The sequence below is a fragment of the Acipenser ruthenus genome, chromosome 1 (assembly GCF_902713425.1).
Source record: "Acipenser ruthenus chromosome 1, fAciRut3.2 maternal haplotype, whole genome shotgun sequence".
NCBI classification, from domain to species: domain Eukaryota; kingdom Metazoa; phylum Chordata; class Actinopteri; order Acipenseriformes; family Acipenseridae; genus Acipenser; species Acipenser ruthenus.
Window position 1 is genome coordinate 70,947,863 of NC_081189.1, and position 27,639 is coordinate 70,975,501.

A 27,639-nucleotide genomic window follows, 5' to 3' on the forward strand; every position below is an offset into this window, starting at 1 on the left:
TTTATTACCATTCAAAGCAAAGCAGGCATGCCAGGTAATTAAATAAGGCTCCCATTGCATAGCAGTTTGATCCATTCCTGGTTGGACTTTGAGTTTAATAAGAGCTATTTACCTACTCCGTGGCTAGATCAAGCAGATGCACTTTAAAATCCCAAGATTACATTACTAAATATAAAGTTAACCAAAAAAAAAACACACACAACATGCACAAACATGGAAAATCCTAATGAAATACAGCAGAACACGAAAACTCTCTCTCCCATGTTAATATTACCAAGGATTTTTTCTTTGCTTTTATTTTCTTTCCCACTCAGGAAGTGGTTTCTGCTTTATAGATGGTCAGAAACCATCTTTACAGACTCATCCCTGTTCTCTACGCAATTACCTCACTGCAATGGCAGTTTTGGGCTTTTATATTAAAAAAAAAAAAAACAACAAACAAAAAACAACTAAAAGGTTATCCACATTTCAGGTTGGAAAAAACCTTTCAGAATCACAACGTGTTTTCAGAGGTAGTTTTGGGGCACAGCTAATTAATTGTAAGTGATCATCCAATTTGCTTACATAAGATAAAAACAAAATTACAAACCTCTGTAGTCTGGGAAACTTTTTTTTTTTTGGCATGTGAAATATTTAACGGTGATGCATGCAGAAAGGTGGGAGGCACAGTTAAGCACTCTCTCTTCTATGCACTGATGATGGCTGATCTGTTTTATGGGTTTTAAGTCTTTAGAACCAAATGACTAACCTGAACATGCAAGACATCTATCTATCAGTGTCACACCTGCATTCAAAAGTCATTGCATGCTTGGAAGACATGCTAGTTACAGCAAACGTCTTCAATCTTTTTACTTGGAAATTAAGTCTTAAATTCTACCTTTGTTCACATTTGAACAAACAAATGCAAGAATAACTGAATTATTCACGAGGCCTCCTGACAGCATACTAAAAGAATAGTTACATGGATTACTTTCATTCTAGTTACAGTATCACAATTCAAACAAATACACCAACACTGCATTCATTAAAAGTTGCATGCTTAATACTACCAGATCCCAAGGATTTTTTTTTTTTTTTTTTTAATGAGACAGTATATACATCAGTTGCACAAATTCCATTAAGATGAAAGCAGACATGGGTTGAATCTCTACTACTTTATTGAGGAAATATAAATATATTCTTAGATTTATTAAAGCACTGAAAAAGAGGGTGCGCACTGCTTTAATTCCAACCCCAAGAGGCTAATCAAGCTGTCAGTGGCACAGAGCTTTGCTGTTATTATAAGGCAAATGCATTTCAAGTAAAAAATGTTAGAAAAAAACAAAACGAACAAACAAAAAAACACAACAACCTTTTAAACAACGGTCAGCTATTATGTACTGCCTTCCATATAACAGGTGCAGTTCAATATGCCAAACAGGCAATACAAGAGAGAGAGAGAGAGAGAGAGAGAGAGAGAGAGAGAGAGAGAGAGAGAGAGAGAGATGCCATAAAACCCCATTATTATATGGTTGATTAGCGAGTGTGGAGAAATATACAAAATTCAAAGGCGTGACAAATGTTTTCTGCTAGGATGTTTTAGTACCAATCAATACCAAGACCCATAGTATACTGTAGCTGGTAGTCTTCAGCAAAACGTGGGAAATACAGCATTTGCAAGGACGTTTTACAAGCATTCCAAATACTGTACAACCATAAAAATCAAAAATAAAAACTACCAAAACGAAGCCGCAGAAATACATTTACTTTTTCCCCTGCAGTGCTGGAAAGAATCATGTACATATCATGTCTGCCATTGTAATTAATATTTGCCACAATTTATTCGACAGATGAGAAAAATGCCAACCACGTCCTTGAAGCCATTTAATAATCATAAATCACACATATACATAATATACTTAACAAATCCCAAAGTAAAAGCAAGGTTTGCTTATTGAAAAAGAAAAAGAATAAGAAAAACAAACAAACAACCTGTAATCTGTAAACGTACTTACTTTATAAAATATCATCTTTAAAGTGCCGTAGAACCCCATTGTTATAATCCGGTGTTGTTTCACTGCCAGCTGCTAAAGACCCTGTATCTCTGCCTGGGTAGGTATTCTCTGACAACGGAATAGTAGCTCACTCTCAGGTAGATCCGACACTATCTCTGATGTGAACATGCTCAGGCACGTCAGAAACTAGGGAGCATGCAGCACAACCGGCAAAAAAAACCACCACTGAGTCACACCAAATGAAGCTCACGAACAAACCAACTCACTCAACTGCCAGCCCCAAAGTACTGCGAAGGGATAATCAGGGGAGAGAAGAGGTGGAGTTGGGGGGAGGACCCTGCCCTAGCCCAAGCCTAAGCCTTTGCTACGCTGGCTCTTGCTTGAGTGTAATTGAGGGATCGGATTACATTTTCCCCGGCGGTGATGAGGCGATTGGTGCAGTCCAGGCTTCAATGTTGTGTGCTGCACATCAATTAGATGAGCCGAGCACCAGGGGAGCGTCTGTGCTGCGCGGAGTGGAGTGGAATAGTAGATGGAGAGAAAGAGCTGGAGCAGGAACTACGCGAGACGGCTTCATTCGTCTGATCTTAAATAAACAAAACCTCTCGTTGCGGGTTAAGATCAGACTTCAAACACCCCCACACCTTTTTTTTTGTCTCGGTGGGCAGATGGAATGTTCACAAGGGTTTCTGTGTTTGTAACTATCACAACTGCTCAATTCAAGCTTGTTCAGCCGAAACAAACAGGCGCATTCAGCCAATCAGAACAATTCAAGTGCGGCATGTTGTTCGGCTTTGCCTATATTAATTATGATTTTATTGAAGTATTTCTCTTAATTTTTTTAATTAATGCTTACATATTTTCCCAATCACAGTGTGTATGTCAGAGGGCTGATGCACACACAGGATTCAAACCACGCATGCTCTTTTCTTTCATTGATTTGTCAGTTTTTAATAAAACCAGATGATCTGCAACTTCTTTACACTGCACTACAGCTTGGAGACAGTTCCTATAGTAGTGCCAAGTTACAGTTTTAGTCTACACGTACTGCACTGCCTTAAAGTTAAAAGATTACTGTACAGATTGGAATTTCAACAGATTCAGCAACAATGAACAGGCAGGCTGAGGTGCTGGGCCCATGCCAGGCATACATGTGGTTTTGTGGTTGGGACCAAAGTCTAGATCAGCACAAGTTTATAAAGCAAAATTAAATACTTTAGCCTGAATGCCAAGCCACAGAAGGTCTGTAACAGCTGGGCACCGAGTCTGCTCATTGCGTAAAGCTCCAAAATCGCTTTCCTTTTGATCAGTATGTTTCTAATAAATGCCCGCTTCCGTTTACACTTTTGGTAGATTGCTTCTGCAGTGAGCGAACACACCACGGAAAGACAAGTGGAAGAGAGAACACAAAAAGTACAAAATTAACATCTTAAGCCTATGCCCTGAATTAAAATGTAATACTGGATGATCAACGATTTCACAGGTGATTGTGTCTTTCTGGGGTGGGGGCCAAGGTATTTGTCCTTCTCTAATGAACCCACTTCACAGACTATAAACACCACTTCCCACTACACAGTTATCACAGACACATAGTGGAGAAAGATTAAATTTGAGATCAATACTTTATCCACATTGCTGAATCAAAAGGAAGCAGTACGAGTTGTATTCAAATCAACCATTCCACACTCTAAAGGAGTCTCCATGCTGAACAATAAGGGACTAATGAGCCACTCTGGCGACAAATACTGTAATCTTGGTGTGAGGGTAAACTGCAAAGCATAAGTAAAAGATTCTACAGACGCCACCGCTAGACTGGTAAATCAAAAAGACAAATATACACAAAGACATATGAACATTTATGAAGGGAATCCTGGGGCCTGACTAACACACAGCTAGCGCTGGCAAACCATTTCATATTACAGGTGCTTTGCATTACTGCACAGAGATCAACTATATTACTCATTATCCAAACACATGGAAACCTTGCTGTATTGCTCCAATAGTTATCCAATTTCAGCTGTAGGTTGGATATTACCAAAAGAGCTGGCGTTGCACTTTTATATATATTTTTTTCTGTTTAATGAATAATAAACCAAAACAGTACAATTGAAGCAGTGACTACAAAATGTAAGATGCTGAGCTACAACCTAAAGCATTCATGCCGATGTCACCTGTTCCCCTTCCCTTTAATAACAGAGTAAGCAAGGGCAATTTATGGAGGTGAACTCTGGCTCCTCCATATGCCAGTGATATTTTCTATCCTCCATCACCATAGCAACCTCAACCCAGTGTAGAGAGAGACAGAGAGAGACCGAGAACAGTGAACGAGGCTGGCCACCTATACCAGGACTGAGGCTTTGGTCGCAAGTGCTTGCTCTCCACTGTCCTCCAGAGACAACTCCCACCCTTTACACAGCCGATTGGAATGCAAGGCACGCAAGGGGTCACGTCGAGCTCTCTTGAAGCATCAGTAACCCTTTGTCCTTAACCTTCTGGTGTATGGTTCCATGTTAACAGAGGCCAAGCTTGGAGCTAGTAGCCTACAAAACCCAGTGATCCAGTCAGGCGCTTACAAAACAGGTGTCTCTGGGACCAAATCAATTTCACACTGCATTATTTTCCTTTTTTCTTAAAAAGGGACAGGCAGGAGATAGGCATGCGCTCAAAAGCAAAAGAACAGGACTGAATTATTGATTTGTAAAAAAAAAAAAAAAGATATGTTTTGGACTGAACAGGGGATGCTCTTGGGAATATGTTGTGTTGTATCACACATACTCTACACTACCAACAAGGCAATTTTTATGGACTTCCAAACTTTTAAAAAGGTCACAGTTAAAACCTAATTATTTTTTTGTTTGTTTTTTTGTTAAAATCATAGGGTTTGCTAGTCACTAGACATTGGCTTGTAAGGAAAGAGACATACGCTGACGTTTAGAGAAATGGGTTTTCAGTTTAAAACACAGGTTTCCTTATCCAAGGCTTGGTCTGACACTGTTTAATGGTGGTCAATCTGTAGAATTGGTGAACTGCCATATTTCCGCAGCTCTTCGGGGTCTGCGTGTGATACTGCATTTCGCTGATAGTACCATGATCCAGCTAGGAAGAAAAAATAGACCGGTAACGATATTGCAATAAATTCCAGTGACAAAACTATATTGCTCTGTGCCTGTTTATCACCCAGTGAAATTGAGAGGGACTTTTCTTCTCATTGCAAGACTCTGAAGGTCAAAATCATCGATTTTATGCTTTTTTTTTTAAACAAAAAACAATTGATTAAAGGAGCAATACTGCAAATCCTGTTGAAGATGCTTGATTCTGTAGGGTCATGAAGCCTATGAGGTGATAAGTCTATCTAAGATAATATTTGACTCCAGCGAGAGAGACATTTCTTCAATTACACTAGATGTGTGCAGCAGTGTGGAGTAGTGGTTAGGGCTCTGGACTCTTGACCGGAGGGTTGTGGGTTCAATTCCCAGTGGGGGACACTGCTGTTGTACCCTTGAGCAAGGTACTTTACCTAGATTGCTCCAGTAAAAACCCAACTGTATAAATGGGTAATTGTATGTAAAAATAATGTGATATCTGTATAATGTGGAATCTTGTAACAATTGTAAGTCGCCCTGGATAAGGGCGTCTGCTAAGAAATAAATAATAATAAAAATAATAAAATGTTTTATTTAAAAGCCAGGACCTTATACAAATGAAACCATGCTGCTTCCACCTTAATTCTGACTTCAAACATAACAGGCGCTATGGACCATGTATCAGAAATACCATGCAAAGGAGACCAATGTATAAATGCTGTTTCAAACAAAACAGTCTATTATAGTAATCGTACTGCCCAATGGGTAATTTTATGTGGTATTGGGTTTATTTTACTTCAGATTTTTACTTTACTATTGTACTGATAATACATTTTCACAATTCAAAATGAGAATCTTCAAAATAATATTTGAATACTGAAAAACCCTTTTAGTCTTACTTTGTGCGGATTTAAATCTGAACACTGCTGCAATTTAATGAAATAAACAGTGCAATATTAAGGCCTTTGTTGTCCCTGATAAGCCATTTGCAATTTCAGCCAAGCTTAATCTATGCTATAGAATCCTCACATAAACACAGCAATTGCCTGCCAAAAAGGGTTTTCCAGTGGCTGCTACTAGGGATGACTGCCTCTGATAGAAACACACAAATTTAAAAACCTGAAGCCTGAGTATTTATATTTAGTTTGTTTCTACATTATATTTAGCCACAAAAAAATGGTCAGACAAAAATAAAGGGAGACATTTTGCACTTTACCTTCTGTCAGCAATGAAAGCCTACACTTTCCTCAAAGCACAGTGACCTTTATCATGACAAATTAATCGTGAAATCTTTACAGTTCAGATTCAGTGCAAGTTTTGCTGAAAAGTCAATGCTGTGTGTTTATAACTGTCAACTACACTGCTTATCTGTCTTTTTCCCCCCAAAAAGGTTCCATCGCTGTCTACAGAATACCATAGATTCTATTTAAAAAATGAAAAACAATATATCTGAAAGGTTTATGAAATGGCTACAGATTACTTAAAATCCATACCAAATCCTTGATATTGGTTACAAGTCTGCCAACTGGACGTTAATCATAAGTAACCAAATTCAGCATAAAGCATATGGTTCCACCGAACCCATGTCATACCACACCATGTTCAAGTCTCCAAGTCCTTAACCTTCACACTTTAATGGTGTTCTTGAGGTTACACTTGCCTGACAAGCGACTGCTGGACTGGTGTCACAAACATTGGTCACCAAGCAGCTCTCATATTAGCATTCAAAGGTCTATATCAAATGGGACACTTATGGGGGGAAGACGGGAACATCACTAAATTACAAAACATCCACCCATCTATGTTGGTGAAGTACCAGGTAAACCAGTGGTACTCAACTCTCTCCTCTGAGATCCATTCCAGTCCTGGTCTTTATTCCAACCAGGTCCTAAATTTGTTAATTGCTTCTTAGCAGCTTCAATTAACTACATTAGAACCTGCTTGGAGTGAAAACCTGGACTGGATTACATCTCGAGAGCCAGACTAAGGTATACTGTAGTATGAAACAGATTTAAAAAAAAAAAAAAAAAAAAAAAAGGGGAGCAGTAAAAGACATATATCCCCCAGACAGAGCACATGCTATGCAAATGTATCTGTGAAATACAGAACGAGGACAAACCCAATAAGCATGCTCTGAGGGATAATTTGTATCGTCAGTGAAAGCTGTGTAGGCGACATAAATCATTTTGATCATAATTTAGATATACAGTAATAAACTCTTCAAATCAATTTCTCTTAAATAACTGATTGATCATCTGAAATATGGACCCTTCCTCATGTGCTAATGATGTAAGCTGCATAACAGAAAAATTGTATTGTTTTACATCCCACTGTGAACATCTGAAATATGTTGCTCTCGATCCAAGGACATTTTCTACATGCTGTGCTGCAAACAGGGAGAAGGGTTTGTTTGCCCTCTACTAAACTGAAACATACACTATTGTCCCAGGTCAATTCTGGTGATTATCTTCATTACAAATCTACTGCCAAGGATGACATCTTGTATTAGGGTCAACGTTTTTGGTCCGTCTGTCTGCCTAATGAACTGAACTCCCTCCTGAGATGAGAAGCTAAAATAAGACGGGCTTGTTCATAATTTATGTATATATATTTTTTCACTCATGTATTTGATGATTCTCTCTGTAACTTGTCAAGCCTGCTGTATCAGTCCCAGTCGAGTGTGTATTTGTATTCTGCGATGTTGCAGCCTCGCTCATGCTTGTGGCAGAACGTCAAGGCGAACAAGATGGTGAATCTCTGTGGGCAGATCTGTATACATAATTAAATAAAAATGGAGGGGCAAGAAGAAAAAAAATCCTTATTGAAATAGTATCTACTTTGATGCTTTGTGGTAAAAGAAGTTTCAATCCCATTTTTATTCGCATTCCAATAAACAATGCATTTGTCTTTTTTTCTACAATTCGCAAAATACATTTCCAGAGTGTGCTTTGAGACACCAATCCTAAACGCCTATTTAAAACTTATTTCATAAGTGTCTATCCAACTTTTGTTCAAACAACCTGTCAATTGTGCGCTCATACTGTACACATACTCACGCACTTAATTTGAAATTAACCAACATGTTTTACAGCTTATGGATTGAATGAGAAAAAATAAAAAACAAGACGATAAAAACAAAACAAAGACAACCTACACTTGTGTGACCTGTGTACTTACTGACATACCCATGTGACTGATGTATCAGAACCTCATTATGGGAAATCAGCAGCTCTCTATAATCCCTAATCTACTTTATGGTAACACTGAGTGGAAGCCAAACAAAAACAAAATCAATCAGTCTGTCAATCTACAGTGAAATCTCTCCATCTGCTGTGCAGCATCTAGCCATCCTCTAAGGAAAAAAGAGCCACTTTTAAAAACTTAAGCTCCACAGAAAGTTTTCAAACCAGCGAGCCAAGCTCGTTATAAATTGACCTTTTATCGTTTATTTTATGAGTTTCAGCACACAGAAATGTGTGCGTGTGTGTCTACAGCAAATAAAATGGCACATACAGTTACACACACCCACACAGACTTGCGCTTGGCATAGTAGAGCTCCAATTTTCTTTAAAAATAGCATTTAAATTACAGTATTTTTTCACACCAACACAAATAACCTCGTTCTGGAAAATAGTACCTCCTAGGGTTGGTGGGTGGGTGGGCAATAAATCCAAGAAGCCAGCTCCAATGCACCATGATGTCATCCGGAATGTTTTAACACTTTTTTTTTCCCTTAAACCTACTGGAATGTGCTCTTTTGGTGCCCCTACTCAGAAGACAAGTTCAATACAAGTATCAATTTCAGCTTCTACTGACTTTGGCCTGATCTTAAAAACCAGAAGCCTGTAACTGTCTAGAGTGATCTCCTCTTATAAGACTTGAGGTGTTATAGATAACGTTGCATCAAGGTCAGGCTTTTAGCCAGAGAATACTGTATCATTTATACCATTTACTGTAGGCCTACATGAAGGCGAAGTGCAGTAGTCTACAACCCCACACCCTTGAGAAAAAGCTTGATGTGCCGGAGTATAAAATGAAGCTACACCCCTCAAACAAAGCTGAAAAAAAAAAAAACAAAAAAAAAACACCTTTCGATTTCCACCAAATGGTGGTAGAATTCTGCAGGCAGGTGGGTTAGGAAGATTATGTTTTAGCGTCCACTATGAAAGGCGCTATATAAAATAAATACGGATTGATTGATTGATTAGGAAGATTATGCATCTGCCGATGGCAAGGAACGCAAGTGGGACACATGCCAAAAGTATAAAAGCTACAGTGTTTCAATTGAATTTCTTGATTGTTCTGTATATTCTTCCATAGCTTTCCTTTCCCCTACTTCATCAGAAACCACACTTTGTTGGCTTTCCACTGTGTTTATTCTGTAAAGGTGGTTTCAGTAAACATACTGTACACTTTACATTCAAGCACGTTGCTGGAATCAAAACCTCCACACATGCTATTTGAATAAAAAAATGCTAAATCACTTATTGCTGCAGTGGCTCCTGTACAAATGGAATACAACTCTTTGTAGGCTACAACTACGAGCAACCTTTCCTGCTGTGTTCGACATTCAATACTGTTTTCAAAAGAGACTTGTTCTCCAAACGATCAGCACTTACAGTTGGTCGAGGAGCTCTTTAAAGAGGTTCTGCCTGACTTACTGAGAGGTGCATGGCTGTAACCTCAAAATGCATAGTGGACAGGTAAATCCTGAAGATTAACCTATTTGCATTTAAAAAGAGAATTACAAAAAATAAGTCAAACTTCCAGAATCAGGACAATGGTTTTTAAATGTCTTCTTCACATAAAAAATGGACAGACAGCCTTACTGGGAGTTCATACTACTACAGGGTTAACACCAGTGTGCATTACAGTGCTTGAGCTTTGGAAGATGTCTCATACTGCAATCACATTATGCTTCAAAACTAAAGTAAATAACTGAATACCTGACAGTACCTCATTGAAGACTTACTGAACATCTGCACTTTTTAAAAGAAACATGACCATATAATATATATATAACAGTCTTAACAGAACCTGTACCTGTAATTCAGATAAGATTGGAAGCTTAAGACTGGTTAAATCAAACAGTGTCTGTCAAGATGTACTATAATAACTGTACTGTATTAAGGCCAGCAGACTGTAAGCTTCTGAAATGTCTTGAATGGCTGACTGGCATCAGTTTTGGCTTAGCTGAAGGTTGGGTAAAGCAGAGTAGATTCAGAGAGGGAGCAGACCTCATTTGGTATACTTTGTCTTGCTCTAAAGAGCTCATCTATAAAAATAAAAGAGCTCCTTAGAGACCTGAACACTTATTCCTAGTCAAGGTTTTTTTTTAAATAGGGAAACAACAGAGCATAAAGAGGGATACACAGTTTTTTTGCAAGGAATATTTTCACTGTGTTTGCAGCCTCTTCTGAAAATGGTAGCACAGTATATAGATTCCTTTCATAAAACAGAAAGCTGATGCAATGGAAACTCAAGCCAACACTTTTACAGTACGAGTATTTTTCCTGGTTGTAAAAATCCATGATATATTTCAACACAAGGCTCATTTCCATCCTTTAAAAAACATTTGACAATCTTTGGGAATCAATGCTGTACTGTAGCATTCTGTAGTAAAGTTATTCCTAGTAACAAAAGCAATGCAAAAAAATAACATATGCCAAGTATTCTCAAATCTTAAATATTTGGGAATAAATGCATTAATTAGTACAAGGCTGACTTACTGAAGCACCAATATTTGAGTTGTTGTATACACAGTACAGTACTGTATGCAACTTACAGTACAAAAAACAGAAGATATTTTGTACACAAACATACTTAACAGTCAGCTAAGGAAGAGAGAGTAAACACAGTGCATTACAACAGAAGAAACCATTATCTACAACATTCACTCAGACACAAACAGGAAGCAAAGGCTGCAAATATCCATCTGGCCAGATGACCCAGAACCACCAAAGAATTAAACATAATTACAGTTCTGATTATACTGTACCCAAGTGGAGAAATGATGATTAAAATAAATTTTCATAAATGTGTAGGGCGTGTGAACGGTGCTGGGAATAAGGCACTGCAGACAAACATCCTTGGTTTATCCGACAGGCTGGTACAGCTTGGGAAGTGGCTACAAAAGTCTTTGGAATGGAGAGAGGGACTGCACTTTAAGGAACAGAGATGGTTGTTCAGTGACCATGCCCATCAAATCACTGACTTGGGTTGAACAGAGATCAGATTAGAGGTAATTGAAAATGGTGGGTTTTGTAATGAGGACACCTTGTCTAATTGTGCAATTTCATTTTGTAGTTTTGATTAATTGACATTACATAAAATATCTAAATTACTGTATGTTCATTCATATATATATATATATATATATATATATATATATATATATATATATATATATATATATATATATATATATTTTTTAATTAATCTCTAAAATTCTAGGTGATGCAACACTTGGCCATAACTGTACATTCAACACACATACATTGCCCTCTACACCTCAGATGCACATGTACTGTATGCCCACTCAAAACAAAAAAAAATGCACAAAATCTTAACCAATCCCGTAACATTATTCAAAGGAGTTTGCTCATAACACAAAGTACACTTGAACCTCCCTAGTTAAGCACCCAATGACCTGCATGGAACCAAAGACAGGAACAACCTGCCTATCTACAGTATGGCTGCCCTGCCTGTCAATAGGGAAACATTGCCCGTCAATGGTGCTCCAGTAAGTGAGAAACCCTGTTTCCCTGCTCCAAGTGAGACACCCACTCATTGCATACGCAAGAGACACTGATTCTATTAGACAATTAAACATAGAAGGCAATCAGAGAAGCACTTTGTACAAGTGCTACTGTAGGATCTTATAGTGCATGCCAATCAATCAGTTGTTATAGTAAAGTGGGAACTGATGCATAAAAAAAAAAGGGAGGCCATGCGAGAGTTTGGTTAAGATTGATCAGCAAGTATAAAGATCCCAAGTGGTTTCAAATCTCAGGCCCCCAGTACAGTGTATAACATTTTCAGATATCCTTGTTTAACTGTGCTGTCAGGGTACAGCCCCCTGCTCCCTCACTCAAATTCTTTCGGAAGGGGATGTATTACATTGCTTGAGCCCCTCACACAGTTTGGCAATCCACCTCCACAGTGCCTTCAACAGGAAACCCGGAGGCCACTGTGTACGTAAAAACGGTTTATATTATTTAAAATATCCAATCTGCTGGGGATCAATAATACATGGTGAAGGCAGATTTAGAAAGTTAAGTGCTCGTGTATACTTTAAGGGAAGGAACTCAGGTGGGCTACGTCATTTGCTAAACGGACGTCCACTGGGGCTCGATGCTTATCATGCATGATTTGCACTGATCCGAAAAACACAACACAAGATCTCCAGTGACTGGAAATTGTCCTTCAAGTCCCCTACAGAAAGCATGCAACTCATCTCAGTTGGTGCTACTCTGTGTTCTTGGCAAGGCTAGCTACTCTTCTTTTGTGAAGTTTTACAGGGAAGGAATGCAAGATAGACAAGCTCCTGTACTTCACTTCCCTGTGTGTGTGTTTGTCTTGCTGTGCCGACAGCTCTCAAGCCCCATGTGACAGAGACATTTTATCATCTACCTCAATAATCTATAGAGAGAGTGAAGAAAAAAAAACTAAACAAACAATCATCTTAAACGGCTGTATAGACATTAAGCAAAAGCTTGCAATTAATTATCTTGTTCCAGTATCAATAGGCACCCCCCCCCCCCCCCCCCCATTTAATCGTGACTTAACTCCAAACATGTTTCTCCCCTTTCTTTCTTAAAAATCAGTCTTCCAAATCAGTGTCCCAATTACATTTTGAAACTTTATAATGTTTTTATGATCAGTTCTGCTGTGCTTCCGGGAAATCAAACAGGTTGGTAGGTCAATTCATTTTTTATATTATCTGAAGTTGTCTGTTAACATGGCATCATTTAGTTTGACCGATTTATTACTGCTACTATAAAGTCTGTCCTTTGTCATTTACTGCTGTCTGAATTTTAAAAAGTGAGTTAGTAAGCACAATTTGAATGGCTGCTTAAATGTAAATGACCTAACATAGGACAGCTTTTGCCACAGCATGCAGACGGCAAGATTTAATAACTGCTCTGCTTACATCTGGGGTCATCTTATTTTGCATACAGGGCTGACTGAATTTCTGCATTCACATCACTTTCAAATCAGTCACAGATGAGGCAAAGATGAAGCAGAAAGCTGTTTGGAAACAAAAAACCCTGGCAGATAACTTAGTTGGTTAACACTTTTAGAAAAAATTTAAAGCCGAGGTTATATTGGGTCTGCTTTGGAATAAAATAAATACACTACAAAAGAGTGCACAGAAAAGATGAACTGTGGAGCCCTTAAGAGGACAGTGTACTGCAATCCAGCAGGCAGGTTTACAAAGAAAAATGCTGCCACATGAATGCACTGTACTTCTGTACTGTAATACTGTATACCACTGCTATATACCAGTGGGCATGTGGAAACTTTCCAGATTGGCAAGTCACACATTGAGACATTTTTATTGAACAGTTGCTTACTACTTGCTTTATGTAACACCACACTGGAGAGTTAAATGCACGATGCAGCATGAAAAGGGTTCCAACACCGAAAAAAGAGAACTTCTGTAGAGAACTTACAGGAGCTGGAAATAAGAGCCCCTCCACTGCGTTTGTTAAACTAAATCTGTTCTGATTTGCTATACTAACTGCCATCAAAACAGCAAGTATTGCTTTACAATGTGTGTCAGCTGGGCACGGTTACCAACACAACTGAATTACCAGAAGACATATATATATAAAAGTATTAAAGAAAGTGAGAATGAAAATAGAAATTGCTGGGCAGATTCCTCTGCGTTTCTAAATCAAGCTCAAAGTAGAACCTGGAGGGGCTCCCGAGTGGCGCATCCAGTAAAGGCGCTCCACGTGGAGTGCAGGATGCGCTCTATAGTCTGTACGTCGCGAGTTCGAGTCCAGGCTATTCCTTTGTCGACCGAGGACGGGCTCAATTGGCCGAGCACCGCCCGGGGGGCGGGGGTCGGCCAGGGTGTCCTCGGCTCACCGAGCACCAGCGACCCCTGTAGTCTGGCCAGGCACCTGCGGGCTTGCCTGTAAGCTGCCCGGAGCTGCGTTATCCTCCGACGCTGTAGCTCTTGGGTGGCTGCATGGTGAGTCTGCAGTGTGAAAAAAAGCGGTCGGCTGACAGCACACGCTTCGGAGGACAGCGTGTGTTCGTCTTCGCCCTCCCGAGTCAGCGCAGGGGTGGTAGTGGTGAAATGAGCATAATAAAATAATTGGCGATTCCAAATTGGGAGAAAATAATAAAAATAATTGGCAACGACTAAAAAACGACTGCTCAGAGAATCAACCCTACAGACAGAGAGACGCATCAAAGAACAATGGGGGGATTAAAAACAGTTTGCCTATGGGTCACCTCAAAGAGATTTTAGATTAGGACAATATCTTAAAACTAGGAACATGGACTTTGAAATTCAAGTCTTCTGGCCATCGACAAAACAGTAGTACAATGTATCACAGGAAAGTTTTTATTCTGGCAGGATAAACTAACATATCTAGAAATACAAAAGGAAAGAGTGTACAATTCAATAAAATGTTTAAACTACAAGCCAAATAGAGAACATGTTTGCAATGGATTATATTTTCTTAAAAATATATTTCTAAATAATATCACTATTGGTAATAGTTATGGGTAAAACTAAATCAATGACACATCAGTAAGACCCTTATGAAAACAGAAAATGTTTAAAACCTTTTTTTTATCCCATGTAACCACCCACAGGAAAAAGCACTTAAAACATTAAATCTAAAAAGGTACAACAAATGTACTCTTGGAGCTGTGCCAACACCACTTAACTATGTTTATTCGCAAGAGCCTTTCTTAATATTCTGCAAAAATATATATATATATATATATATTTATATATATTGATATAAAAAAATCGCAAATGTACATTCGGTTAACATTTAGACTCTTTGTCCGCTGAGGTTGCAGGTAAAAAAATGACTTGCTATCAATTTATTTCTCTTTTTATGAATGTGCAGCAGTTTGCAGAACGTGTTGGATTACACAATGTCAATTCAGGTCACGTACAGTAATACTTCCAGAGATATAACTATTATTTTATTTAGTTTTTTTTAAACAGGGTTAAAAAAGAAAAATAAAAAAATAAGGTGTAGTACATACAGCAGCAGCATAAAAAAATATATAATCAATTGTTCAACAGGTTCAACATAATAAGAATCCTGAGGAGGGCTTTTCACAAGTTGACCCCCCTCCATTCGAAATTCAGGGGTCTGACCTGTGATTTTTCCAAGGCTGATTTGTAATACATTGTGCCATCAGTCTAATCACTTGCAACCACAGGGCCCATCTGCCACTGTCCCAGTGTGCAGAAAAAAAAAAAAAAAAGCTTTTTAACCAACAAAGAGTGAATCCTCTGTGCTTACACCCGCTCTGTCTCTCGCCCTGCTCAGCAGGCCAGCTGTATGGTAATGAGTGCTAACAGCTGAAATACGCTGCACTGTAACAAGCTGGATACTGCAGTGGCTAGAACAAGGCTTCCACTCAACAAAGCAGTTGTAGCATGAACTTCGCAGATTAGCCATTCAGGAAACAAATAAGGGCTCCATACACCCGGGACCAAATGAAACAAAAACAACAAAATGCCCAAGACGAGGGACAAGAAAATGCTCAGAAAAGCCAAGGTTTCCAAGGCTCATTGTCTAAATGTGTGAACCTACTGCTTGCTATTCTGCAGCACTCCTTTTCCATAATCGCAATACACAGAGAAGCATTCTGTTCACCGCACCAAATCTGTCTGCTCCTCCGGTAGCAAAACATATTCGCCATTCATCAAACATTCCACTTCGGCTGCCAGAGACATCTTCATTTATCCAAGTGGAGAAATATCTTCATTTTATTCCAGCAATGTGCCCTTCCTGCCCTTCTTTCCCATCCTGCTACAGTTTGGGTCCACTACCTCTCCCTATCTCACACATTCCAGCAGCACAATCTTATTTTTTATATGCAGCTGGCTCTTTGTGCTAAAAAAAAAAATATATATATATATATATATATAGACACACACACACACACACACACACACACACACACACACACACACACAGTGGTTTGCAGAAGTATTCACCCCCTACCAATAATGTCACATTTTGTAGAATTACAAATAATGTATGCACAGTTTTTCAAACAAACTTTTTTTATTCAAAGCTGTAGTGGTTAAACTGAACACTGTTATATGAGGAGGATGTTAAATGTCAGCAAAACTTGCAAAGAAAATGTACAAAATGAAATTTACTGGTTGCATAAGTATTCAGCACCTTAAGTCAGTACTTGGTAGAAGCACGTTTCGCAGCAATTACTGCTACGAGTCTTTTTGGATATGTCTCTACTAGCTTTGCACAAGAGGACGGTGAAATTTTTGCCCATTCTTCACGGAAAATTGCTCCAGTTCTGATAAGTTTGTTGGGGATCGTCGATGGACTGCAATCTTCAAGTCTCGCCATGAATTTACGATTGGATTCAAGTCAGGGCTTTGAATTAATGTTCTTTCACTCAAGAACATTAATTCTCTTCTTGTTCAACCACTCCAGTGTGGCTTTGGCTTTGTGCTTTGGGTCATTGTCCTGCTGAAATCCCCAGTTTCAGAGTCTTTGCTGACTCAAACAGGTTTTCCTCAAGGATTTGCCTGTACTTTGCACCATCCATTCTCCCCTCTATCCTGACAAGCTTCCCAGTCCCTGCTGAAGAGAAGCATCCCCATAACATGATGCTGCCGCCACTAAGCTTGACAGTTGGGATGGTGTTGACTGGGTGATGTGCAGTGTTGGGCTTGCGCCAGACGTAACACTTGGAACTCAAAGTTCAATTTTTGTCTTGTCTGACCACAAAACCTTTTTCCACATGTCTGCAGTATCATCTACATGCTTTTTCGCAAACTCCATACGTGCTTTAAGATAAGGCTTTTTGAGCAATGGCTTCTTTCATGCCACCCATCCATAAAGGCCAGCTTTGTGTAGGGATCGGCTTATTGTTGATGTGTGAACACTGACTCCCATCTCAGACACAGAACTTTGCAGATCTCTCAAGGTCATTGTTGGCTTCAGAGTGACATCCCGAACCAGTTTCCTGCTTGCCCAGCTGCTCAGTATGAGAGGGCAACCTGATCTGGGTAGTGTCTGGGTGGCATGATACATCTTCCACTTCTTAATGATGGACTTCACTGTGCTGAGAGGGATAATCAGTGCCTTTGAAATGTTCTTGTACCCTTCTCCTGCTCTGTGCCTCTCTACCACTTTATCCCTGACTTGTTTCGAAAGCTCCTTGGTCTTCATGGTTGCTTTGTTGGATCACTATGTGAGTTGCAGCTTGAAAGTCTTTATATACCTGAGAGAAATTATCTACAAGTTAAACCACTTTGAGTACACACAGGCTGAAACCATTTCACTAATTTTGTGACCTTTCAAACAAATCATTTGCAACTGAGCTGATTTAGGGCTGCAGTCGCAAAGGGGGTGAATACTTCTGTAAATCTTACTTACTTAAATTCTATATGCATTTTTTAACTTTATCAATGTGGAGTAGTTTGTATAGATTCTACATGTAAAAGTTTAATTTGAAAGCGTCGTGGAGTATGCTCAGGTGCCAACAAAATGTGAAAACAGGGGTGTGAATACTGCAAACCACTGTGTGTGTGTGTGTGTGTGTGTGTATTTGCCACCTGTCTGATTTTCTGCATTTCTGCACATTTTTCACATTGTATTTCGTCAATTTTTTTTGTGGGTTGTAGTAGTATATAGAGGGAGTCCGAGAGAAAAAATGACACCAAAGTTTGTTGTTTCTTTCATTTGTTTGGTGTGCAAGGTAATCAAACATGCAATCCTCAGGTGTGAAAGTTATTGCCCCCCCTAGTTAACTCAACCCAATTAAAGGGATAATTAGGGTCAGCTGTTTTCTCCAAATGGAGAAAGTTTGGGACAGTAGTGAATCTTCCCAGGAGTGGCCGTCCTGCCAAAATCTCTCCAAGAGCAAGGCATAAAATTGTCCAGGAAGTCACAAAGAACCCTAGAACAACATCTAGGGATCTGCAGGCCTCTCTCGCCTCGGCTGAGGTCAGTGTTCATGACTCCACCATCAGAAAGACACTGGGCAAAAATGGGATTCATGGCAGAGTAGCAAGGCGGAAACCATTGCTCACTAAGAAGAACACGAATGCTCGTCTCAACTTTGCCAAAAAGCACCTAGATGATCCTCAAGAGTTGTGTAACAATGTTCTATGGACAGAGGAATCAAAAGTGGAAATTTTTGGCCGACATGGGCCCCGTTATGTCTGGCGAAAACCAAACACTGCATTCCACAGTAAGAACCTCATACCAACGGTCAAGCATGGTGGTGGTAGTGTCATGGCTTGGGGATGCCTTGCCATCATTGAAGGAACCATGAATTCTGCTCTGTATCAGAGAATTCTACAGAAAAATGTCAGGCCATCTGTCCGTGAGCTGAAGCTCAAGCACAGCTGGGTCATGCAGCAAGACAATGATCCGAAACACACAAGCAAGTCTACATCAGAATGGTTGAAGAACAAGAAATTTAAAGTTTTGGAATGGCCTAGTCAAAGTCCAGACCTAAAACCCACTGAGATGTTGTGGCAGGACCTGAAACGAGCAGTTCATGCTAGAAAACCCACAAGTGTCACTGAGTTGAAGCAGTTCTGCATGGAGGAGTGGGCCAAAATTCCTCCACAGCGCTGTGAGAGACTAATCAATAACAACAGGTAGCGTTTGGTTGCAGTTATTGGTGCTAAAGGTGGCATAACCAGTTATTGAGTAAGGGGGGATTACTTTTTCACACAGGGGCATTGGGTGTTGCATAACTTTCTTTAATAAATAAATGAAATATGTATCAAATTTTTGTGTTATTTGTTCACTCAGGGTCCCTTTTATCCAATATTAGGTTTTGGTTGAAGATCTGATAACATTATCAAATATATGCATAAAATCAGACAAGGGTCAAATACTTTTTCACGGCACTGTATGTATGTATGTATGTATGTATGTATGTATGTATGTATGCATGCATGCATGCATGTATGTATGTATACACACACACATATACAGTGCCTTGCAAAAGTATTCAGACCCCTGACCAATTCTCTCATATTACTGAATTACAAACGGTACATTGAAATTTCGTTCTGTTTGATATTTTATTTTAAAACACTCAAACTCAAAATCAATTATTGTAAGGTGACATTGGTTTTATGTTGGGAAATATTTTTAAGAAAAATAAAAAACTGAAATATCTTGCTTGCATAAGTATTCAACCCCCGTGCTGTGGAAGCTCCCACTTTACACAGATGAAAGAAATTGCCCTAACAAGGACACAATTACCTTACCATTGGCCTCCACCTGTGAACCATTAAAGTTGCTGTCACATTTTCTGGATAAAAACCCCACTGTTGAAGGATCATTGGTCAGGCTGTGAATCTGAAGGAAAATGAAGACCAAAGAGCATTCTACAGAAGTTAGAGGTAAAGTAATACAAATGCATAGATTAGGGAAAGGGTACAAAATAATATCCAAGTGTTTGGATCAATAATCAGGAAGTGGAAGCTGCATCACACCACCCAGGCACTGCCAAGAAAAGGCTGTCCCTCAAAACTCAGCACTCAAACAAGAAGGAGACTTGTGAGAGAAGCCACAGAGAGGCCAACAATCACTTTGATGAAGCTACAGAGTTCAGTGGCTGGGAGTGGAGTAATGGTGCACCAGTCAACCATATCAAGAGCTCTGCATAACACTGGCCTGTATGGGAGGGTGGCAAGAAAGAAGCCGTTACTCAAAAAGTACCATCTGAAAGCACGTCTGGAGTTTGCCAGAAAGCATGAGAGTGACCCAGCTGCGATGTGGGAAAAGGTTTTGTGGTCAGATGAGACCAAGATAGAGCTTTTTGGCCAAAACTCAAAGCGCTATGTGTGGCGCAAACCTAACACTGCCCATGCCTCAAGACACACCATCCCTACAGTGAAGTATGGTGGTGGCAGCATCATGCTGTGGGGATGCTTCTCATCAGCAGGGACTGGGCATCTTGTTAAAATTGAAGGAAGAATGGATGGAGCAAAATACAGGGAAATACTGCAAGAGAACCTGCTTCAGTCCGCTAAAAAACTGAAGCTTGGGAGGAAATTCACCTTTCAGCAGGACAATGATCCCAAGCACAAGGCCAAAGCAACATTGGAGTGGCTCAAGAACAAAAAGGTGAATGTCCTACAGTGGCCCAGTCAAAGTCCTGATCTCAATCCCATTGAGAATCTGTGGCACTATTTGAAGATTGCGGTCCACAAGCGTCGTCCAACCAACCTGAACAACCTGGAGCAAATCTGCCAAGAAGAATGGGCCAAAATCACTCCGACAAAGCTGGTACATACTTACCCCAAAAGACTTAAAGCTGTTATTTCAGCAAAAGGTGGCTCTACCAAATATTAATGTGTGGGGGCTGAATACTTATGCAAGCAAGATATTTCAGTTTTTTATTTTTTTCTTAAAAATATTTCCCAACCTAAAACCAATGTCACCTTACAATAATTGATTTTGAGTTTCAGTGTTTTAAAATAAAATATCAAACAGAACGAAATTTCAATGTACCATTTGTAATTCAGTAATATGAGATAATTGGTCATGGGTCTGAATACTTTTGCAAGGCACTGCATATATATATATATTAACACAGCAAATTACCTTCATATTATGGATTTAGGTACTATAACCTGTCCAATTTGATGGTTTAATTTATAGTTGATAATAAAAAATACATTTCTTTGAAGCTGTGGTGCAGTAAAATGGCAGGAACATCTCAGCAGAATGTGTCTTCTCTCTTGTTTTGGTTTCACCTGATTATTTTTGCAAGTTAACTGACAGACAGTAGACTATAGTTTTATGGTGTGTTACAGGGGTTACAGGTGCAGCTTTTGCTACGTTTGTTACTGAATGGCACAAGGATGATCCATCAGGATGAACACAAGAAGAGACGATGCTTGGATTACCATGTTGCTTTGTGATGAGGAAAAACAGAAACACTGAAATATCAGTCTGCTGCTTGTTATTTTAAAGTTAAAATAGAACACAAACAGAGGATTTAGAAGTATCAAACATTTTAAGTAGAGATGGGCTATGAACTTGCACAGCTTGGCTTCCAATTAGAAAATGCTGCAACAAGTTGTAAAGTTGCATAGCAACAAAAGAACTGACACAAGCTGCCGGTGGGTTGCTTTGTAGAATCCCCTGACGTAGTGATTGTAAAGCTACTTGTGGATTGTCAAAAGTTGCCATTAAATCGTGCTACAGTAAGACTAAAGTTATGATTGCTGGCTTTAGGTCTTACAAGTAATAAATCTGGTTTCCTGAATTTCGCTTTTAGGAATTGTACTTGGCCCATGAAGATCAAGCATTTTCTCCACTGTTTTAAACTGTTTGTATTCAATCTCGATGTTTTGGCTTGTCTTCTCTTTCTGACGGGTAGGTCCTGACCCATCATTCTTAAACAGGCTCTATTACTGCTTCCCCCAAAGGCTGGACTCTCCTTGTGATATGCTTTGTTGATTTAAATCTGTTCCCAGAATGTAAAATGCAAATTGTATTTAATTACAATCCATCTGGCTTCCAGAGCAATCTGGTTACAGTAATGTACTGTAGCAGTCTTTGGGAATCACGTTGTACAATTAATTTGAGTTAAAATACTATAGCTATAAGAAAACTGAAGACATTATTAAATATTTAATGAGACTCCAATAAATCATTATGAATGGAACACAGCTTCACTGATAAGAGATTAAAAAACGGGTGCACAGCACAGTGACATGCCAGTCACCTTGTTTGAATGTTATCAGTACTGCATTGTTCCTAATAGGACAGGGATATCAGGAGGCAAGATGTTTTAACAAAGGAAAATTATGTTTATAACAGGGAGCGTCAAAATATGATGCAGCTACTAGACATTCCATTATAGCAATGCAGAGTTTGCACAGACAACATTCCTAGCAGGTATGGTCATTGTTTGCATTCATCACTGTCAGATTCTGACACCTGAGAAGCTTTCTTGGAACATCTTTTTTTTAGGGATTGGGGGAGGTCGGCAGTAGTCCTGTACCTTATTTAATTGGGACAGCTTTAAATCAGAAGTAGGGTGCCAAACAGTTGGGTGCAAGCACTTACAAAAAAGAGTTTTCATTCTCTAGTTAGTATACAGTTTTCAACTGGATTGGTATCAAACATATGTAGGGATGTAGTCAACATAAAAATTACCCATAATTGATTTACTTATTTTATTTGTTGCATTTATATAGTGGTTTTTATACAAAAGTACAGCAAAATACTGTACAGTACATAGCAGAAAAAAAAGAACAAAACACAATACATTTGAATAGAATGTCACACATACAACTGGCATAATCAGACCATTAAAACATATTTAAATAACAGTATACACAATACAAAAGCAGCAGTTTTAAAGTTACATTAAAACCCGCTAAGATAAGAAATACATTTTATAAAAGTGCGTTTTTAGTCTTGACTTGAAAACTGTAAAACGGTCCCAGCTTCCCTGACAAACGAAGGCAGAGCATTCCATAATTTAGGAGCTCTACAAGAAAAAGCCCTACCTCCCGTGTTGCTTTTGTTAACCCTACTAATAACCAGCAGCCCCGCATCTTGTTATCTCAGAGTGCGGTTTGGAAGATACTGGGTCAGTAACTCCTGTAAATAACTAGGTGCTAATCCATTCAGGGCCTTGTAAGTTAACAGCAAAATCTTAAAATCAGTTCTATACTGCACAGTGTAAAGAAGCCAAAACAGGAGTAATAGGTTTCTGGTTTTAGTTTCTAGCGGCGGTATTCTGAACAAGCTGCAAGTGGGATACTACACGTTTTGGGACACCAGAAAAAAGTGCATTACAATAATCAATTCTAGATGAAACAAAGGCATGCATTAGTCTCTCGGCATCAGATACAGAAATAATTGGTCTAAGTTTGGCTATATTTCTCAAATGGTAAACAGATAGTAAACTTCCCTAATATGAGTCTCAAATGGAAGATCAGGATCAAAGATGACCCCCAAACTCTTGATTTCTAGTTTAAGTTTTGATGAGAGACTTCAAGGGTCAAGCTCATGTAATCCCACATTTCCTTTTAGTTGGTTCTGTGAGCCCACTAGCATAACCTCTACATAATGTCAGTATTGTCATAGCACAATTTTTATTCATGATCTGCAGCTTGTGCTGCAAAGAGCAGGGAACAGGCATTTTACAGTAGCAAACAATTATGCATTCCAGTAAAAAGGCAGAAACAAAACATCAGGAATTCAATTGATTCCACTCTTGTTACGATTGCACAAACACACAGGCCTTCAATGAATTACTCAAAAGAACAACGTGTAGAGAACTGTGTTAAGGCATTTTCATCTCTCTGGATGATTGTACTTTTGATTAGACTGACTTTTTTTCAGCTCCCAATTTACTATTCTCTTAAGAATGAGGAAACAATGTGCAATCCTATGAAAATTAGAAAAAGCAACTAAATATAGCTCCAATCCACCCAATTACACTGGTGTCAGGGAAGGTTTTAGGAGGGCTATTGTAATTAACAGGGCTGAAATCTATTGTTGCCCTCCATCTGGGAGACAGCCAGGTGACAAGCTTGTGTAAGTCTGGATGTCCACTTTGGAGACATCTGCTGGTAGTTTCACAGGGTGTAATTCGATTGTCCACCAGCAAAACTACACAGACAATAAAGCAATCAGATTTTCTCATCAAACATGTTGCATTTTCTTAACGTCAAACACAACCTTTAATTTTCTTTCTCTATCATTTCTGTTAATGACGAGAAAGGGGAATAGCCGGCTTTTTTTCAGATTCAGCTGAGGTTGGTTAAATACAAAGGGAGACCAAGGGGGCGTAAAATAAATAACATGTTCTGCTCCTGGCTTTTTGTTTTGTCGAGTGACAGCCCTGTATTTGGAGTAGCTTCCATCAGTCTAATGACAACAGTTAAGAGACTATAGTAAGGCAGCACATCTGAACGCAGAGCCTCTCTTTCTCCCTGGGGCACCTGGCTACCTACTGTACCTAACAAGCAAGCAATCTTGTTTGCTACCCTGAACAAAGGAAGCAAAGATGAATGCCACAAGACCTAGCCTCTTTTCTCTTCCACAGAGCCGTTCAACAGCCCCTCTACAAAACTAGAGCAGGTTATGATAGTGGTCTACAAAAGCCAACGCAATCCGGGCAAACTGACAGGAGCTGATGACAGTAACATACGTAACAAAGAGCCACCAGATCTCTCTCTCTCTCTCTCTCTCTCTCTCTCTCTCTCTCTCTCTCTCTCTCTCTCTCTCTCTCTCTCTCTCTGTGAAATCGCAGACCTTGAAGACATGGGGCCACAGTATTTCATAAAGTAACACACGTCTGTAATGTATGTTTGACCATCTTGTACTGCAAGAAAGCTTTGAAAAATACTTGAACTGCAGTATGTATATGATGTCTGCTAAGTACAGGCTTGCATTCTGATGGGATGGCAAGAAGATTTACTTTGCTGCTGTAGTTAATAGTTTTCTCTGGTAAAATATTTAAATTATATTGTTAAAATGATCCATCATTACCAAGGCCTTTTACAGTTTTCTATGATTATCATCAACTATCGGTATCTGGAATGCAGCTGTGGGGGAGTCCGGCACTAGGATTAACCCCTGGGAACTCTGCCTTTTATGTTTTTAGAGGCACCTGTTTTTTATTGGACCCCATTGACCTCTTCCACTTTACTTTGCAAATATTTCCATTAAAATTACAGAAAAATGTGCCTTAAAAGGGTTTTTGCAGGAGCATGAAACAAAGTCACAAATAAACTATGCTAACTTACAACTACCCAAACCAACGTCTCACTTGTGCTTGTATGCAATTACTCTGGGACATGTCAGTTCTGGTCTTGAAGGTTACAAGAGACATGCTGGTTTGCCTCAGGGTTTACGTCTATGGGTTTGATCTGCAGATTGCTCTAGAAGGCAGCCTGGATTGCCTCTCTGCAGGGGAAGAAGCAAATCATGCATGGTTTCTATCAAAAAGATTACAAAATTGTCTTTTTATCATTTGAGAAATATTTGCAAAACTTAGACCTATAATCTCTACATCTGACGCTGCAAGACTAGTACATGCCTTTGTATCCTCCAGAACTGATTATTGCAATGCTTTATTTTCTGGAATCCCAAAAGGTTTATTGTCTTGTTTTTAACTGGTTTGAAATGCTGCTGCTAGAATCAGGACTAAAACCAGAAAAGGGGAACATATCACCCCAGTGTTAGGTTCTTTGCATCAGCTTCCTGTAAATTTTAGAGATGATTTTAAAACACTGTTATTAACTTATAAGGCCCTAAATAACTTGACACCTATTTAGGGGAACTGCTTATTATTATTATTTATTTCTTAGCAGACACCCTTATCCAGGGCGACTTACAATTGTTACAAGATATCACATTATTTTTTTTTTACATACAATTACCCATTTATGCAGTTGGGTTTTTACTAGAGCAATCTAGGTACAGCAGCAGTGTCCCCCCACCGGGGATTGAACCCACAACCCTCCGGTCCAGAGTCTAGAGCCCTAACCACTACTCCACACTGCTTCCCATAGATCCCTGAATATGGTATTGCTGGTAATCCCTAAAATAAAGTATGTTAAATGGGGTGGAAGGGCCTTTTATTATAGAGCCCCCAAACTTTGGAATGAGTTACCAACACATGTGAGGGAAGCTGAGATTTTATCTGTTTATAAAACCAGACTAAAAACATAACTGTTTGAGATGGCATTTTTTATAAAAATGTATGTGTGTATGTATGTATGTATGTATGTATGTATGTATGTATGTACACACACACACACAAATATATGTATATATGTGTTTTAGTTTTATTGTTGTATCTGTTTGTATTTTATTTGCATTATATATATTTTTAATTTAGTTTCTGGTGTTTACATTATATATTTCTTAAACTTTTTTTCATCTGACATGTTTGTTTGTTTTGTTTTTATAAATGTGACTATTTTTGTCCTGTAAAGTGCTTTGAGATCCACCTGTATGAAGGGTACTATATAAATAAACTTTGATTTGATTTGCTTTAGGGGTCTGGGTTCCCTGCTTTTGCATGAAGACAGACAAGTGTCACCGGAATCAAGCCCTAGAGACCAGACTAAATAGATCTAAACCCCCTAAAGCTCCCAGAGGGAGATTAGAAAGGGGAATTTGTCTTATCGCTGCAACGCCAAGATAGCAATGCTTTCAAAGGGTTCAAAAAAAGGGAGGTTTAATCTTAAAATGGAAAAACAAACAAAAATGTAAAAGAGATTTCCTGGCACACCAGAATTGAGACAGCACAATACAGTGAAGGAGTGAAGGAGCAGCACCAGCAGAAGCAGCACCAAACATGGTCATTTACCATAGACTGAAACATTACTGACCTGAAATCTCCTATCAGAAATCTGAGACATGGCATCCACATTCCCAACAGTAGCATACTCCGGAGCGGCCTCAAACTTTTAATAGAAGGCTGCTAAAAATAACTGGTTCATCATTCCTGTTTATACAGAAATTCTCTTTCACAGACATCTAGAATCCTCACCTCACACACACAGAGAAAACCGCCACACTGGAACTGTAGCGGTTTTACAGGTAGCGTACGATAACACCCTGTACTCTTTCAAAACACCGTCCCTTAAATGGGAACAATTGCTGGGATAGGCACTGCAGGGTCACCAGCCTGTCTGTGTCCCACTCGTCTCCCCGGTTAACAACTGGTACTGGCTGAGCACTGTCAACTAATTTACTGAGGACGAGTACCATTCCAGTGAACAAGCATGATCAAAATTCAGGACCTTGCTGCATTCCGAACTGCCGGGGCTCAAGCTGATCACAAAGGAATATAACCTAGTCATCTTTTACATGCGCCAATTATTATAGAACACCGACAGGACAGCGGTTAGCATCCCATGTGCTATCTACACTGAACCTGGAAAAGTTACAGCTTCACAATGCACTGGCATCATTTCCAATTATGCTGGTATGTACAAATGTGACATTTAAACTCCCTGAACCACTGGACTGGTTTAACGAAAGCAGATTGTACATGTCCGAGTTACAGTTGCCACTGTACTTTCTTAAAGACTTTATAGTCCAAAACATTTTTGTGCAAGGCTTTGCAATGTTCAGGGATGTAATCCAAGACAGTTGCTGACATTTACTGTATCTTGCTTATCTATCAGACAAATCTTTAAAAATGCATTCCTATTTTGTCTATTCAGGGAGAAACAGGGAGTTGCAGGGGAGGGAGAGGGGTCCTAGTTTTGTTCTAGACTTCCTGACAAAAAAAAAAGAAATTAAGAAAGGATGCCCACTAGACATAACTTTGATGCTATGAAGCGTGCAGCACTTCTCAACCAATTGTGCGCTCTG

The 27,639-nt window shown here is 39.2% G+C and overlaps 1 protein-coding gene across 7 annotated transcripts in view; it reads right to left on the minus strand.

The window, feature by feature from the left end:
• The window catches only part of fbxw7 (F-box and WD repeat domain containing 7), a 202,894-nt gene that overhangs the window by 19,743 nt on the left and 155,512 nt on the right, over positions 1–27,639 (minus strand). The window contains exon 1 of one of the 7 annotated variants that reach the window (XM_059028843.1): positions 1,995–2,417. The exons of 5 other annotated variants lie outside the window; for them this stretch is intronic. In XM_059028843.1, coding sequence (XP_058884826.1) covers positions 1,995–2,033 — 39 coding nt within the window. In that variant the 5' untranslated portion in view covers positions 2,034–2,417. Of the gene's footprint in view, positions 1–1,994; positions 2,418–27,639 lie in introns of those variants that run through there. One more of the 7 variants, XM_059028838.1, reaches the window with a different exon arrangement.